At 42.0% G+C, this 15390-nt stretch overlaps 1 protein-coding gene across 1 annotated transcript in view; it reads left to right on the top strand.

Annotated features, from left to right (window-relative positions):
• The first annotated feature begins 5371 nt into the window (after positions 1-5371).
• tll1 (tolloid-like 1) overlaps positions 5372-15390 on the top strand; it is a 48185-nt gene continuing 38166 nt past the window's right edge. The window contains exon 1 of the mRNA XM_069689210.1: positions 5372-5853. Coding sequence (XP_069545311.1) covers positions 5673-5853 — 181 coding nt within the window. The 5' untranslated portion in view covers positions 5372-5672. The remainder of the gene's footprint in view (positions 5854-15390) is intronic.

Raw genomic sequence — 15390 nt, 5'->3', positions numbered from 1 at the left:
AAACATAATATTTCCTTTTTTTTTTCTTACCTCAGGTAATCTTATCATTTTATCTTTGGTCTCATTTTCTTTCCTTTCCCATGCTCTGACTCCCCTGTCCCTGTCTTTTATCAGCTGACCAAAGGTTATCTTTATAGATTTACTGTACTGACCTGAAATAAAAGTTGCAATGGGATGGTAGAGGATTAGTATTCATCTGGTAAAAAAAATCAGGTCGAATTTTATGACTGTCTTATAATAACCGAACAGTCACTAATAAAGTGAATAAAATGTGAAGACAGTTGGTGAGATATTTTTATTTTTTTCACAGTCAAGCACTTCAATGTTATTCACCTGTTAATGAAATTCATTGTTGTGAAGGAACTTAAAAGTATAAAACAAGTTGAAAAGATTGAGTCCATTAAGTCAGAGGGTGAGAGCGGGTCCAAATCAGATCAAGTCCTCATAAGGAAGACATTTACATGTCTTCAGTCATCACTGCGCCACAGGCTCAATCACAGCAGGACTTTGAACTTCTGTAAGTTTGTGAGTTCACAAACTCATGCTTATGTCATATGTCCGACCTGAGAACTGCCCGTGTTCAACCTTTTTTGCCGAACAACACACTGAGCGGTCATTCTGTTGTGGAGCTAGCGAGCTACAAGACCAAAGACAGCTTGTACTTGGCCTGGCCATGCGTCACTCAGAAAAGAGTCGGCCAGTCAGAAGAGAGGGTCACTGATGTCAATACACATTAAAGACACAGACAGGAAACAACCTGTTTTTTGTGCAGCTCTAAAAACAGGTTCAAATGAAAAGATATATAAATATATTAAGGGTTTTTGGTACTTAAAACCACAAAAATATCTCCGCATGGATAATCAAGACGGCAAATAAAAGACTGGAACAGTGAAAAACATGGGACCTTTAACATAAAAACATTGATTTGTCAATTTTTAAATCTGGTTTAAGACTGGTCTCAAGTCAACATCTGTGGAATTTTGGTTATATTTTAGCAAAATTGTAAATATAATGGACATCAAAGTGCCAAAGCTGTAACAAGTACAATGATGACATAACAATTCTTTCTGAGCATATGCACAAACAGAGAAGTGAATTTTCATGTGATTTGTTTCTATGGACTGAAAATTGGCAGCTGTTGGAGTCTAAAAAGGGACAGTAATCAGTCATTGAAGAGAAGTGCAAACTTTTATAACAACATTTCGATTTTGGCCAAAGGATGCCTTTAAAGTTAAAGTACAGTGCAAACCTTGTAGAGGCAGCTGCATATAGAATTGATGGGAAAGTGTGTTTAAGGAAAACAAAGCTAATAATAGCGATCCAATACCTGCAGACGACAGCACTTGGGGAAGTCTCGAGGGGCTGCTGCTCCGTTTCAGGGTTCCTCCTGATGCATGTGTGTTTGTTTGTGAGAGAGTGTGGTTTCAGGAAGGTGTGTGGAAGTGGCGGTGGTCGGTGTGCTAGGTCAGAATGCTGGCGAGGTACTTTCGCAGAGTTTCACTGATCGATATGTGCTTTAAATAGGGACACAAATACCCGCACACAGCATTAATTTCAATAGCTGGATCCTATTTAAGAAGGAAGCATTTTGCTGAATAGATTGGCTGGATGGTAACCACACAGAGGTGCTGTAAGTGGTTGGAAAGGCCTAGACCCCGCTCAATGCCTTCCCCAGTGTTAATTAGTAACTGCTCAGCAGGGAAATCCAGACTGCAAATACACACAGAAACACACACACAGTCACATCTGATAAAAGAGACTCAACTCAGATATTCTGCCACAACAGTAGCGATGCTGACACACAAACTAAGACACATTTCACAGGTCCTTGTTGTCGCTCAGATGTCAGAGAATCTAAAAAGCAATTCTGTGCTGTTGCTCAATAAAAAAAAATTAAAGGCGTGTTATAAGCAATAAACCTTAAAATTAGACCAATAAAACAAGCAGTAAATTTTACTTCTGTTATAAAAAATTAATTGGAGGCCAACTTGTAGGAGGTAACCAATTAAAGAACCACTCTTGTAAACTTGTAAATCTTGTTCTTGCCAAGTGATGAAGTGTTTAGCAATGGCTCTGTCTGACAGTGTTGGTTGGTTAGTCACGTCTTTGGTCCACATTGAAATAGCTCAGCAAATAATGGGCTGATTCCCATAAAATTTTTGAACATATTTGGGCGAGCGATGACTCAGACTTGATCTGTTTGGGAACCCATGAACACTACACCGCACCCACATATGGCAGAAACTTGACGGCACCACACGCCTGTCAATCAAACAGACATGCCCCCCCCCCAAAAAAATAAATAAAAATAAATAAATAAAATAAAATAAATACTGCTTTTTGAGGCCATGTATCTAATTAATGGTGGGATTATTTTCAGATGGCCCATCAGAAAACTATTAAGAAGGAGTGACTTTAGTGAATTACACCAAAATGACTTTTTTAGGGTGGGTACATGTATGGTCACCAAATGATAAATTCTGTGGACTTTGGTGATCGCCAGACTTTATCTTTGGTTCAGAACAACTTTAACTTTCCAACTGACATTTCAATCAGCTTCAGCTACAGTTTGTGTTTTATGCCAATTAGCATGTGTTAGCACACTGACATGCTAAACAATGATTTAAGCAGTAAAGATTTTGCAGTTTAATATCAGCATGAGTTTCAGGTTTCAGTTTTCAGGTATCTTAACAAAACTAATACTGTTAACAACAAACTCACCAATTTGTAGAACGCTACCTTATTACATTAACATTTTCTGACCAATTTAATGTGTACAGAGCCCCTGAGGGGTCACGGCAATAATTTCTTTGAGGACAACTTTTGTATACCCTCACAATACATTTGGCGTTCTCTCACAATACTTTTCTTCTTTCATTCCTTCTGAGCCATATTACCAAAGTTATCTTGCAAAAGTGTTGCGAGGAAATGCCAAATATCACGAGGGAATCTCAAAAGTAGGTCCTAAAAACTTTTCGCCATGGCCCCTAGGAGACTCCGTAGGCTCCAAGTAAGTATCCAGATCTTCATAAGAGGAGATAAATTCCACATGCTGATTTGGGTTGTTGCTTCTCTTTTCCAGCTCTTTGGCCTTTGTTTCTATAATTAATGAAAAGTTCAAGCTGCCACCTGTTTGGGGACAAAAAATCAGGAGTGTGTTGACCTACACAATTTAACGCAGTGTCTGCGTGTTGCGTCCAGGGGATTTGTGTCTACGGCCTGGGGCGTGCATAGTGGACAGCTTGCGGCTGGATTGATAACGTGACGTCAGCGCTCCGCTACCTCTCCCAGAGGGCAGGATTAGTCGGGAGCAGCAGAGACAGCGCTCCGGTAATCTCCCGGTAATAAATGGGAGAGACGGGCACGTTCGGAGCCGAGTTATCCCAAAGGCCCCCCGAGACTCCCGAGAAGGTCCCTGCATTTGGAGCATGATGGGTCGCTTCGTGACGCCGGAGCAAGCCGACGCGCAGGTAAACGCAGCAGGTAAGCTGTGGAGACGCAGGGTGAACTCGTCTGAGGAGGATTTACCTTGGCAAGGTGTTCACAGGCTGCACTGCTTGTCTGTCAACAACTGCTGCTGTTTTATTTTTACTGCCTGTGTGTGTGTGTGTGTGTGTGTGTGTGTGTGTGTGTGTGTGTGTGTGTGTGTGTGTGTGTGTGTGTGTGTGTGTGTGTGTGTGTGTGTGTGTGTGTGTCAGCTGCACTTGGGAGATTATAGGTGGTTGTTGACAACTTCCCAGTCCATCAAAATGACGGAAAAGACGACAAGATAAACAGACTGGAAATATTATTTTCTTCGATTTTAAGCATATTTTGCTGGGGCTTTATGCGCTCACACACACACACACACACACACACACACACACACACACACACACACACACACACACACACACACACACACACACACACACACACACACACACACACACACACACACACACACACACACACACACAGACATACAGAGTGGAGGTTGCTCCACTGGACTTTTGGGTGTCAGGGATGCAGTGGAGGATCATGAACCCATGTGAACTCTCTTCACTCATCTGTCGTTGACCGACCTCCTGCTGGCAAGGTTATTTATGACAGATTAGAGAGGACAGAATAGATGAATGGGAGACTGGTGTGCATCTATCTATCTATCTATCTATCTATCTATCTATCTATCTATCTATCTATCTATCTATCTATCTATCTATCTATCTATCTATCTATCTATCTATCTATCTATCTATCTATCTATCTATCTATCTATCTATCTATCTATCTATCTATCTATCTATCTATCTATCTATCTATCTATCTATCTATCTATCTATCTATCTATCTATCTGTCTGTCTGTCTGTCTGTCTGTCTGTCTGTCTATGGCACAAGACAGATGAGCTAAATAATTCCAAATAAAAAGTGCTAGTATCTCGAGTTGCTGAATTGATTGTGTTTTAAGATTGCATTTAATAGCCTACAGACAACCACATTTTTCTGCTATTTCTGTCTTTCAATGACAGGAAATTAGGAAAACAGAGGAGGCAGTATAAAGACTGATTTGACTGTAAAGGTATCCTCATGTTAAGCACCGCTGGGCATTTATGGTCTGCCTGTCACCTACTTGACACCTGCCTCTCAATAACCAGATAACAGCTACTAAAACTCTCAGGCAAATTTGTGTCCGCCGTGTTACTTTTACCGCTGCCGGCTTTTTATTGACTGAAAGTTCACTTCATTTTACAGATGAGTGTGAGTAAAGCTCCAATTACCTGTAATGATCAGTGCGCGCTTCCTCCACCGCACTGAATGAGCCCTGTGAAGTTTATTTGGCAGGTTATCTGATTGAAGCCTAGACGTTTGATTTAGTGTGTGCGCGCGTGCGTGCGTGAGTTTGAGAGAGAGGGCGGGTTGCGTGTGTGTGTGTGTGTGTGTGGGGGGAGGGGGAGGGGGGGGGGGGGGGTGGATGTCATTGACAATGCTCAGCCAATAGAAGTAAAAGAACAGGTTTTGATTCTGCACCACTTTGGTTGAACAGTGCAGGTATGATGCGGTGTGTGTGTGTGTGTGTGTGTGTGTGTGTGTGTGTGTGTGTGTGTGTGTGTGTGTGTGTGTGTGTGTGTGTGTGTGTGTGTGTGTGTGTGTGTGTGTGTGAGAGAGAGAGAGAGAGAGAGAGTGAGGGCGGCGCGCTGACGGGTTGAGAGAGACAGTACCGGACGAGAGAAGAGAGAGAGAGAGAGAGAGAGAGAGAGAGAGAGAGAGAGAGAGAGAGAGAGAGAGAGCGGATGTTTCTTGTGTGTGCCGCAGACACACCGCCGTGCGTCTTTACGCTCATCCAGTCCTGATTCCCCTCATCGCTTCTCTCTCTTGTTTGTCCCACAACAGCCTCACCTGCGAGATCACAGCGGAGGACAGCGGAGCTCCTGAGCGGACACTTTGCTGACTGAGAGACACCGGGACTGACAGGCAGACACCTCAGCGCACTTTTACGATGGAGGAGAGCCGGCAAGAGTAACTTCGAGCGCCCTACAGTATTTACAGACAGGCTGTCAGAGAGGACACCGAGCTTCACGATGACCCGATAAATTCCAGCCGTCGTTGCTTTCCTCGGAGAGTGGATTGACTATCTCCTGACAGCGGAGGACACGCGCAGAGGGGCCTTTTATTTCATTATTTCAGTCTTCAGATGGACCGAGTGCCCTCGGCACTGGCCGCTAAGATGCGCTGGATCACGCTGGTGCTTGCCGGCTTGACTTTCTGGGGCAAAGTGACTATTTGTAACTGTTTCGACTACGAGGAGCCAGACTATGATTATTATGAAGAGGACAAAGCCGAGACCATTGACTACAAGGACCCGTGCAAAGCCGGTGAGTCCTGTTTTTTTTTTTTTTTTTTAGTTTAGTTTTAAATCACAAAAAGTGACACAGGTCAAATGTTTTTTGCGCGTGTGCTCAGTTATCCTTCCCTCTCACCGCTGCATTTGAGTTGGCACGTGTTTGTGTGTATGAGTGCTGACAGCGTGTGTGTGTGTGTGCGTGTGCGTGTGTGTGTGTGTGTGTGTGTGTGCGCGCTGGTCCAGATGCCCCTCTTTCCCCCACCCTTCATAACCGATAAGTCAGTGTTCGTGGTGATGCCGCAGATGGATGCCACGTGCAGACCGGTGATGATCCCGCTAAGCCCGTTCCTCCATCGAGATGGACTTTTTACAGCACGCGCACGCAGTCAGCGCGTGCATCACCTGTAGGCAATAATGTTGGTTCTGATTGTGCCGCGCGCATGTATAGGCTATTCTTCTCTCTCTCTCTCTCTCTCTCTCTCTCTGTGTGCGTGTGTGTGTTAACGCGTGTGCAGATCTTAAGTCAACCATCAATGGAGATGAGAAACAGCTGGACTCAGCCAAGCCTGAGGCAAGCTCTTGCACACAGATGCACACACACACACACACACACACACACACACACACACACACACACACACACACACACACACACACACACACACACACACACACACACACACACACACACACACAGAGATACAAATTTTGTAGGACTTTTAATGACTGTCTGGGAGCTGCTGTGGAACAACACCATGTTTGATCTTTAACTGTATGATATGAGGATTCCTGTGTGTTTAATGAGAGAGGGAACCTCTGCAATGAAATCAAAATGAATGATTGAGTTGTCAGTGAGTAGTTGTCACTTTTTAAAACTTGTTTTATACATGAAAGAAGATGTAACTTTCTTCGGCAGAGGTTTACGGGTCTTTTATAAGGATGTCTCTGCTCGGTCCACCCAAATGAGCTCATGTTTTTCAACCCAAAGCCTGGCGGTTCACTTGAAATTTTACACAGGCGCTGTGTTAAATTAACCTTCTGTCATGTATGTCCTGCACAGTATTTGTTGGTGTCCATATACATATTGTTGTCTTCATGCAGCTGTTTTATGACTGAAATACTTAAGATTCTGGTACGGATGTGAAGCCTTAGCTTCAGTGAGGATAAAGAAAATCCTAAGTCAGTAGAAGACGAATATGGTTTTGATATGAAAACCCAATTTTATCTGCAAAAACAACAAAGTGTTCTCTTCCCAGTGCATCGGTGTTTGAAGTCAAATGATAATTTCTTAAGAAAAATAGAATTTCCAGATTTAGAAAACACATGAAAGAAGAAGTAGTCAAGTCTTAAGACTTGGTTAAGAACCAATGTTTTCAGGAATGAAGAGTTTTGCCCTTTCAGTATGTTTTTTGTGTGTTCAGGTGAAGTGGCACGTCGCCATCGTCTATCTTTAATATTAAAAAAAACACAATTTTTATGATCACCACTGTTTGTCCAGTAAAGTCCATCTCAATCTCCTAAATGTTCATCCTCCAGCACCACCGGCGTCATTCCTCACGTCAAGGTAGAGAAATCCTCTCCTCTCCTCTCCTCTCCTCAAGAGAGATGTTCAGAGGTTGGAAGACAAATAATCACGTTTTAGCTTTTTGTTTGGGTTACACCCGTCTGACTTTGTGTGCATACATGTTTGTGCACATGTATGCTAACGCGTGTTTTCACGGTACTTAATGTTGTGACGACACGTCGGGCTGATAAGAAATCCACCCGGAGCACCGAGCGTCCACGAGCTGACCGACACACATTCCTCACATACCACATACACAAACCTGACAATCCTGGACACTGGCCAGCGTGCGCGCGCGCGCGTGTGTGTGTGTGTGTGTGTGTGTGTGTGTGTGTGTGTGTGTGTTTGTTCATGTGCATGTTATACTGATCTCTGTGTGGGTAATTTTATGTTGATACTGCAATCCCAGGACTCTGTGGCTTTTAGCTATGCTGAGAACTTACCGTGCGTGTGTGTGTGTGTGTGTGTGTGTGTGTGTGTGTGTGTGTGTGTGTGTGTGTGTGTGTGTGTGTGTGTGTGTGTGTGTGTGTGTGTGTGTGTGTTTGGATGGAAGCCCGGCAGGTTACAGGGAGACGGTCAGTCTACGTATGTTTGAGTAACTGCAGGTTAAAATAACTAAGTGAGAAAACACAGACAGTGTTTTTATTTGCTGGAAATATCAATGTATATAAAGAATGTTTTATACTCGCATGCTCAAATTTCTGGCAGCAAATTGCACACACCCATGCGCACACGAGTACCCCAGTTTCTGTAGCTGGAACACGTGTGTGTCTGTGTGGGAACTACCATATTCTGTCCCACTTCATTTTTGCTCCTGTTTCTATTCATGCAATACGTCGTACACTTTGCAATAGCCACACATGTTTTGTTGAAGCCGAGACTTTTTTCAAATCATCTGAAAATGATTTTGTGCGCTTGCATCAAATATCCGTCTGTATATGTTCTCCTGTTGATCACTGGAGCCTCAGGATTTACACGAGATTCACTTCTTTCAATTACCCTTTTATGTTCTCTTATAAAGGCATGGTTTTTACTTGATTAATGAACTGAGAAAATTAATTGACAAAACGGTCTCACCTGAAGGTTAGTGTTGTGGAGACTCTGCGGCTTCTGTTTGTATCACACGGTCCTCATCAGTAGACTGAGTTTGGTGAAAAGCCACAGAGCTGTAGACGTTCATCTTCCATGACTCGCACCATCTCCTGGGCTTCTCATCTATATTTAGATAAAAGATGCGATTTTAAGTACATTCTTTACCTTTGAAATAGGAAAAAAAATGGGCAAATATTTGGATTAGCATTCAATTCAAACAAGTTGTTCAGGTATATCAAGCAAAGACGGATTACGGTGTCTCACTTATGAGGATTCATTTACAGTATTTCTCTTGTTTTATCTCATTGTAAATAAAAAAAGAAAAACCTGCATTTTGAACGTTTGGGAGGACAAACCAAGTACATTTTTGTCTTTTGGGAAACTATGAACATCTACATACAGACAAATACATACACACACAGCCAGAACCTGCACACACTCATGCACATCTATCTATAAATTTGTGTCCGCTGATATACGACTGAATTTAAACCTTCTTGTGACCATACAGATGACTGTTTTCCGAGATTTTCCAGACTACATAATGTCATGATTTCATCGATTCATCAGCAGATCATTTTGTTGTCAGTGTGTAAAGTCTTGGTGGCCGTGTGTTTCTGTGTGGGCTGGAAGCGCAACTCATTCCTGGCCTGACCCTGTGGCATCGGTCTGAGTGGTTGGTATTCCGCCTCCTGTTTTTGCTGGGAAAACACAGGGGGACTATTTGGCTGTCTGCTTATCTCCTCCGAGTCCCGCGCTGGTAGACAGGGGAACACACACTTCCAGGCCTTTGTGAAGTGATTTCCCCACGCGAACACACAGGCACACATACGCAGAACATTCGATACACACACACACGCAAAGCTCCCTCCATTCACCCGCGCTTATCTCTTCCTGGTTGTCTGCATCCTGCTACTCAGCTGGAGATGACACACACGCGTGCACGCGCGCACACACACGTACGCACATGCACGTGCTCCTACGCTCACTCAAGAGTCATTCATGCTTCCTCCCAAATCACTGTTCTCATAAAATCCTCGCGTACACGGAGTGAAAGCTAAACAAGCCTCGGGTGTCTGAGCGCTGTGGGTCGTTTCTTCAGGAGTGATCCAAGAGACCAACTGTCTTTCTCTTCTTCAAATACAATAGTGGTGTATCATAGGAATGTGCGATAACAGTATGGACAATACATAATGTTCGGGACATTTTCTTATGGATACACACCTCTGAGCTCAGATATTACAGCGCAGGATTTACAGGCCTGGCTAGTTTATGCACAGGTTTGGCATAAACAAATATCAATTGCTAGAATTTGAAGTTCTGAATGAACAGATATGGTCTTCATGTAGAGCTTAAGCAGTTCTAATTGAAAGCAGTAACTCGTCTCCACACAGGTAAAACTCAATAGTGATTCAAGGTCGAGCTCCAGAGTACTTAAGTAACATGAATAGTTACATCACAGTTTCCATGTGGACCTCTCAGCAGAGGGACGATCTCCACCCTGCTGCCTACATGAATTGCTTCACGTTGGCTGAAGCTCATTCGGTTGTGAGGTAAAGGCTGGCTGCTGATCCTTAGCGGAGAGTAGGGATGTTGATACTGGTATCGATTCCAGATGTGAATAATATACTGTACGTGCACAAGCAGTTAGTTACAACCCGTTCTCATCTCAGGGCGTTAAATACTTCTGTTTTGTCATAGCCTGCTGGTGTTTTAGAGATACACACAAGTTACCTTAACTCTAGGCACCAAAACTAAGCGGTTAGAGTTTGGAAAAGGTCATGGTTTGGATTAACATAGGTCATTTTATGGGAGTAACGTTGCATACTTGACATTAGTTGCTTTATGTATGTTAAAACATCATATCAGTTACGTTACTTTAAAAAAATCCACATCGAAATTTGCTATCTCATGGACTTGAACACAAGTCTCCCCATGTTAAAGTCCTGTGTTGGTTCCATCCAACCCTGTGCGGATTTGTCACTTTTTCCTCTTGTTCACATGGCCTTCTTTGATCCAGGTCATTACGGTATCAATACCAAAGGTCACCTTGTATGTATGCCTTTGATGCCAACAGCTTTGTTAAAATGTCAGCGTTTGATGTCCTGGGATAGAAACAGGCTTTTTGTTGACACATCAGATTTAAGGAAGCATTTTAAGTGCAGAGCACACAGTGAAGAATTGTTTGATTTTGACCTCCACAGCCAGCCATGCAAACTTCAATGCTGTGTTTAACCACATGCACTGTTGTGTCTTTTTGTCTAATAAACCTGTTCTTAAGGTTGTTACAATAATACTAAATCTACATCAGAGGCCACCTTTGGAACACAAAACACGGTTTCTCAAAACTAATGTGTTTTGATGACAGAATTTCTTAAAATTTTCCTCTTGTTTAACTCTAATCAAGTGGATTCATTTAGTTTTGTAACAAAATACATTTTTAACTCGTACTCATACTAGATTTTGAAAATCTGTGAATGTCTTTCAGTGACTGTATTGACACCACAAGTTCCTTGGCTGGATCCTGAACTTTGATACTTTTATGGCATCTATCAAATTACTTCGGTATGGTATCAAAAAATGCCTCATCATTTGGTACTAAATTTTGATAATGACTATAAAATGTTGGCGCAAATCTCTTCAACGTCAATGAACCACCGTATTTACAATGCGTATCCTCTACTTTAGTGGCCCACCCACGTAGATACAGTCACTCACTAAGTCAGCAAATATTATAATAGAACGAATTATTTCACTCTTTTCAAACCAATTTTTGGCCACATACCTAAACTAAAGGCTTGTATCGTAATGTGCAATTTTTTTATTTTTTATTAAAATTTATTTTATAAAATGGATATTGAAAAAAGGACTCTGTTTTGATATTGATATCAATATCGAACGATACCCAGCCCTACAAAGTTCACACTTTAAGACCAAAAACGATATCAAAACTAAAATCAGATTTTACACTACATGCATCACAGATGATTGTTTAAAATACAGGATGTTTTTGCTCCAGTGTTTGAGATCTGGTCTCATTTTAGTGGTGTTCAGCTGTTCATACAGCTGTTTTATGGAGATCTAACTACCACTTTAGAGTAATGTTTTAGCATCAGGTGTACCTCAAACAGTCAGATGTGCGTATGCCCATGTATGTTGTATGTGTGAGGTTTTTTTTATGAGGAGTGTAAAGCCCACAATGTCGTGACGGTGAGCTGCAGCTACTGTTCACCCCTTCCCCCATTCCTCAGTAGGAAGGAAACTAGAGCAACGTGTGTATGTGTGCGTTTGACACTGTGTTTTGTGTGTGTGTGTGTGTTTGCGCGGGAGCAAGTGGTCTCACTCATATTATATTAAACAGGATTTTCCCGAGCAGAGTGCTCCTGCCACTGAGCTTCCGAAGTCTTCCTCAGGATTCCCGCCTCAGCACAAACTGTGCGGCCGTGCTGAGAGAGCCGACTGTTTGTTCTGGAGCGTCATTGTTCCGGAGCTGCAGAAGCCATTAGTCAGCACCGCCGTCACTCCGCCCACCTGCCGCGCATTGCTCAATTATTAAATATCTGGGTGCTTTTATGTCACCTGGCTTTTCCTGATGGTATTTATAGCAGCAGAAATCCTTCACATACACCCATTGATGGCTGAAGAAAAGCAGCATTCTTTTTTAAGTCATTTTGAGGTCATAGGAACCCAGCATGTGGTCTCAGTCTCCCTACAGTCTCCCTACACCTTATGACGTTCACTGAGAGAACATTTCAAATGTTCACGCAAGCTAATGTTTGTGTGAAGTGCATCTCTAAAAAACGTTCAAGGACAGATTTGCATAAAAAGTCATTCATGGCTACTTTTATACCGTTTGAAATATACATTATAACGAAACATCCTCACGTCATTTCTGCTAACTAACTAGACGTGACATGAGCCCAAACTATGCTGCACTACTGGCCTCATATTACAAAGTCTGAGAGCCTAAAGAAGTGGTTACTCAGTAAGTGTTACCCGCTCACGTACGTCCTTACACATGGTTTAACCCATTTCCATAATTGAAAGCTGCGTGTCAGACTTGTGTCTAACCTTGGGGGCTGTGGCTCAGATAGTATGGCGGGTAGCCAATGATCATAATGTTGGCAGTTCAATCCCTGGCTCCTCCTCTTCACACTTTGAAGTGAGGACAGGAGTGCTCGAAGTGCCCTTCGGTGTGTGGACACTACACCCAAAGTTGCTTACGATGGCAGGCGAGCACCTTGCATCTGCGGGAGCATGTGAATGGGAGGCGGAAATTGTAAAGCTGTTTGTAGACCGCTGAGGTAAGAAGGTGTAATATAAGTAAAGACCATTTACCATCATCTGGTATTCCATTCCTTTCTGATGTTTTTCTTGCTTTACTGATCCACTATGGTTCTCGTGTTTATGTAATCCTCACGTTCTGTACAATGGGGTCTACGCTAGTGGTATACCAGATGTTTTTCTCAGCGCAACAATTTGAGCGACAAGTTAAATCTCTGAAAAATGTGCACGCAACCGAGCTGCATTGACTCCACAAATTTGTTCAAATCCGATAACCCACAGTTTCCCAGTCTGATAATGATCCATCATGGATAATGTGATGGAATCTTTGCTTTTCTCAGTATTCAAGTACCCCATGAATGTTCAGAGGGGTTGAGGTAAGGGGACTGCAGAGGGAAGTCGTGAAAATCTTCACTCCTTGGTCTTCATGTAGCTCTTCAAAGTTTTGCTGCAGTATGAATCCTTCTCCACAGAGCTGCAAACCAGAGAGTGGAGCATGTCTCTGAAGAATGGAGAGATTTGGGTTTGCAACTGTTTGTCCTTAATTCCCGTACTGAGAAGATTTAGAAACACTACTTGTTCTCTCAGACAAAAACTAGGCAGCCTTCTTTTCTCTTTTGTCTTTTTTACTCTATTCAACAAATTCCCGATTTGTAATAAAGCTGCTTTTCTGTCTGTCACTGAATAAAGCTTCATGTATTGATCCAATGATGGCGTGATCACATTTGGGCTGCATAATTGTGCTTTAGATACAACTTATTCAGTTTCCAAAGACTGTCATGCACTGCCCCCTTAGAAACCTTCAGTCTATGATCTGATGCAGAGACGCTCTTTGCTCACAATAACAATCTGACTTCTGAGACTTTCACTTAGTTCTGACGCCATATTTCTAATTATCACAATGCTACTTAAGCAAGGTTCTGTTGGAAACTAGAAGCACTGACATATTTATAACAGGTGTCTCTATTAATCAGAATGAACCTTTGATGAGTCGATCAAATCAACGTCAGTGTTGCTGCTTCAATAGAAGGATACAACTCGGCGATATCTGACCTTTTGCACCAAGGAGTTAACATGATCATTGCCGTTTATTTGCTTCAATTCGTTTTCTGACCTCGAAAAGATGCAGAATCTTTAATATTTCTTCATTTTAGATGTCGTAACTTATTGTGTTATTAAGTTTTCCTCAATCCTCAAACTTCCTGATGATTTCCAGGTTTGCATGAGAAATGTATGTGATGTCAGACTTTTGGTTATGTTTTGGGTTTTTGATTAGCCAGCAAAAGTTTTAACATTATTATACTAATATGTATCTGCTGAACACGTTTTCTTTATCATTCATAATTACATTGATACACCATTCATACGTCATTTTATTACTACTACTTTATACGTCACTAAAATTACTGTGAAAAACGGTGACCTTCATGCTGACACACTGTCACAATTTACTGGGACACATGATGAGAGCCATCGTTAATGTGATAACTAGTTTTCCCCCTATGATGGATCAAAACGTCTGCTGTAGAAAATGCCTATATTGCGATGAAAGCAGACAAATCTGACCAGCAATATGAGTAATATCTTATGGATGCCACTGAATGATATGTAGCACTAGCCTGGTGTTACCAGAACTAAGTTCAATATGTGAATAAATGGGTCTGGCTATGCTCCATTGAGGATTGTTTCCGGTTGTTGTATGCTAATGGCCGTAGACCTCATGTTAATTATGAAATTATTAGAGCAGCCTTTAAACAATCAGCATCTACCACCATTTGCGCCAAAACTACCAATGTTGCAGGTACATTGAAGAAAACCAAATGCGCTTGACTTCAACTTCATCAGTTAGCCACCAACAATGTTTCAGATGATAATCACAGTGAAGAAAACGTCTGGTGGAGCCAGGCTAATGTAATATGTGAGTAATTAAAAATGATCTCTCTATAAGCCAACTTTTCCCCACTTTTAAGATAGTTTGAAACTCCTTAAATATTAGCCATCTGTGTTAGATTTCATGCTGTCACTTGATTTATACACTATAATCAGACTATTAAAGTCATTACTCAGAATAACTGCCCTGAAATCAAACTTCAAAGGAAGACTAGGACTGTCCAGCATCCTCACAAAATTACCATTGTTCTCCATTACGTAACATTTATTTGATATTGGTCCATGTAATGTTCTGCTGGCTGCACACTCAGGACACCCTGATGGTAAATAAAGCCATGATTGTGTCCCCGTCAACATGTCTGGTTAAACCCATGACCTGCTGGAGAGGAATCTCATCGTCACAGTAAAGTGATTAGGGGGTTACACCAGCTCTGAGTGTGTGTGTGTGTGTGTGTGTGTGTGTGTGTGTGTGTGTGTGTGTGTGTGTGTGTGTGTGTGTGTGTGTGTGTGTGTGTGTGTGTGTGTGTGTGTGTGTGTGTGTGTGTGTGTGTGTGTGTTTGTCATATGATATTATGTTATTCTGTCTCATACCAAACATTTCTTTGCCTGTTATGCTCTTCACTTTATGAGTTGGAGTGCTCTTTCAGGGTACCGCTCTTTTGAAGTTGCAGATGTTCTTTTTACTTTGCTGTGAATATTATAATGATCTAAATCTATATTCAGTTCCTGTTTAACAGA

The sequence above is a fragment of the Brachyistius frenatus genome, unplaced genomic scaffold (genome assembly GCF_029030835.1).
Source record: "Brachyistius frenatus isolate BFR_SWC_R1_liver_20210118 unplaced genomic scaffold, ASM2903083v1 Contig_7, whole genome shotgun sequence".
NCBI lineage: Eukaryota > Metazoa > Chordata > Actinopteri > Embiotocidae > Brachyistius > Brachyistius frenatus.
The sequence above is the reverse complement of the archived record's forward strand: the minus strand, read 5'-3'. Positions and strand labels throughout refer to the sequence as shown.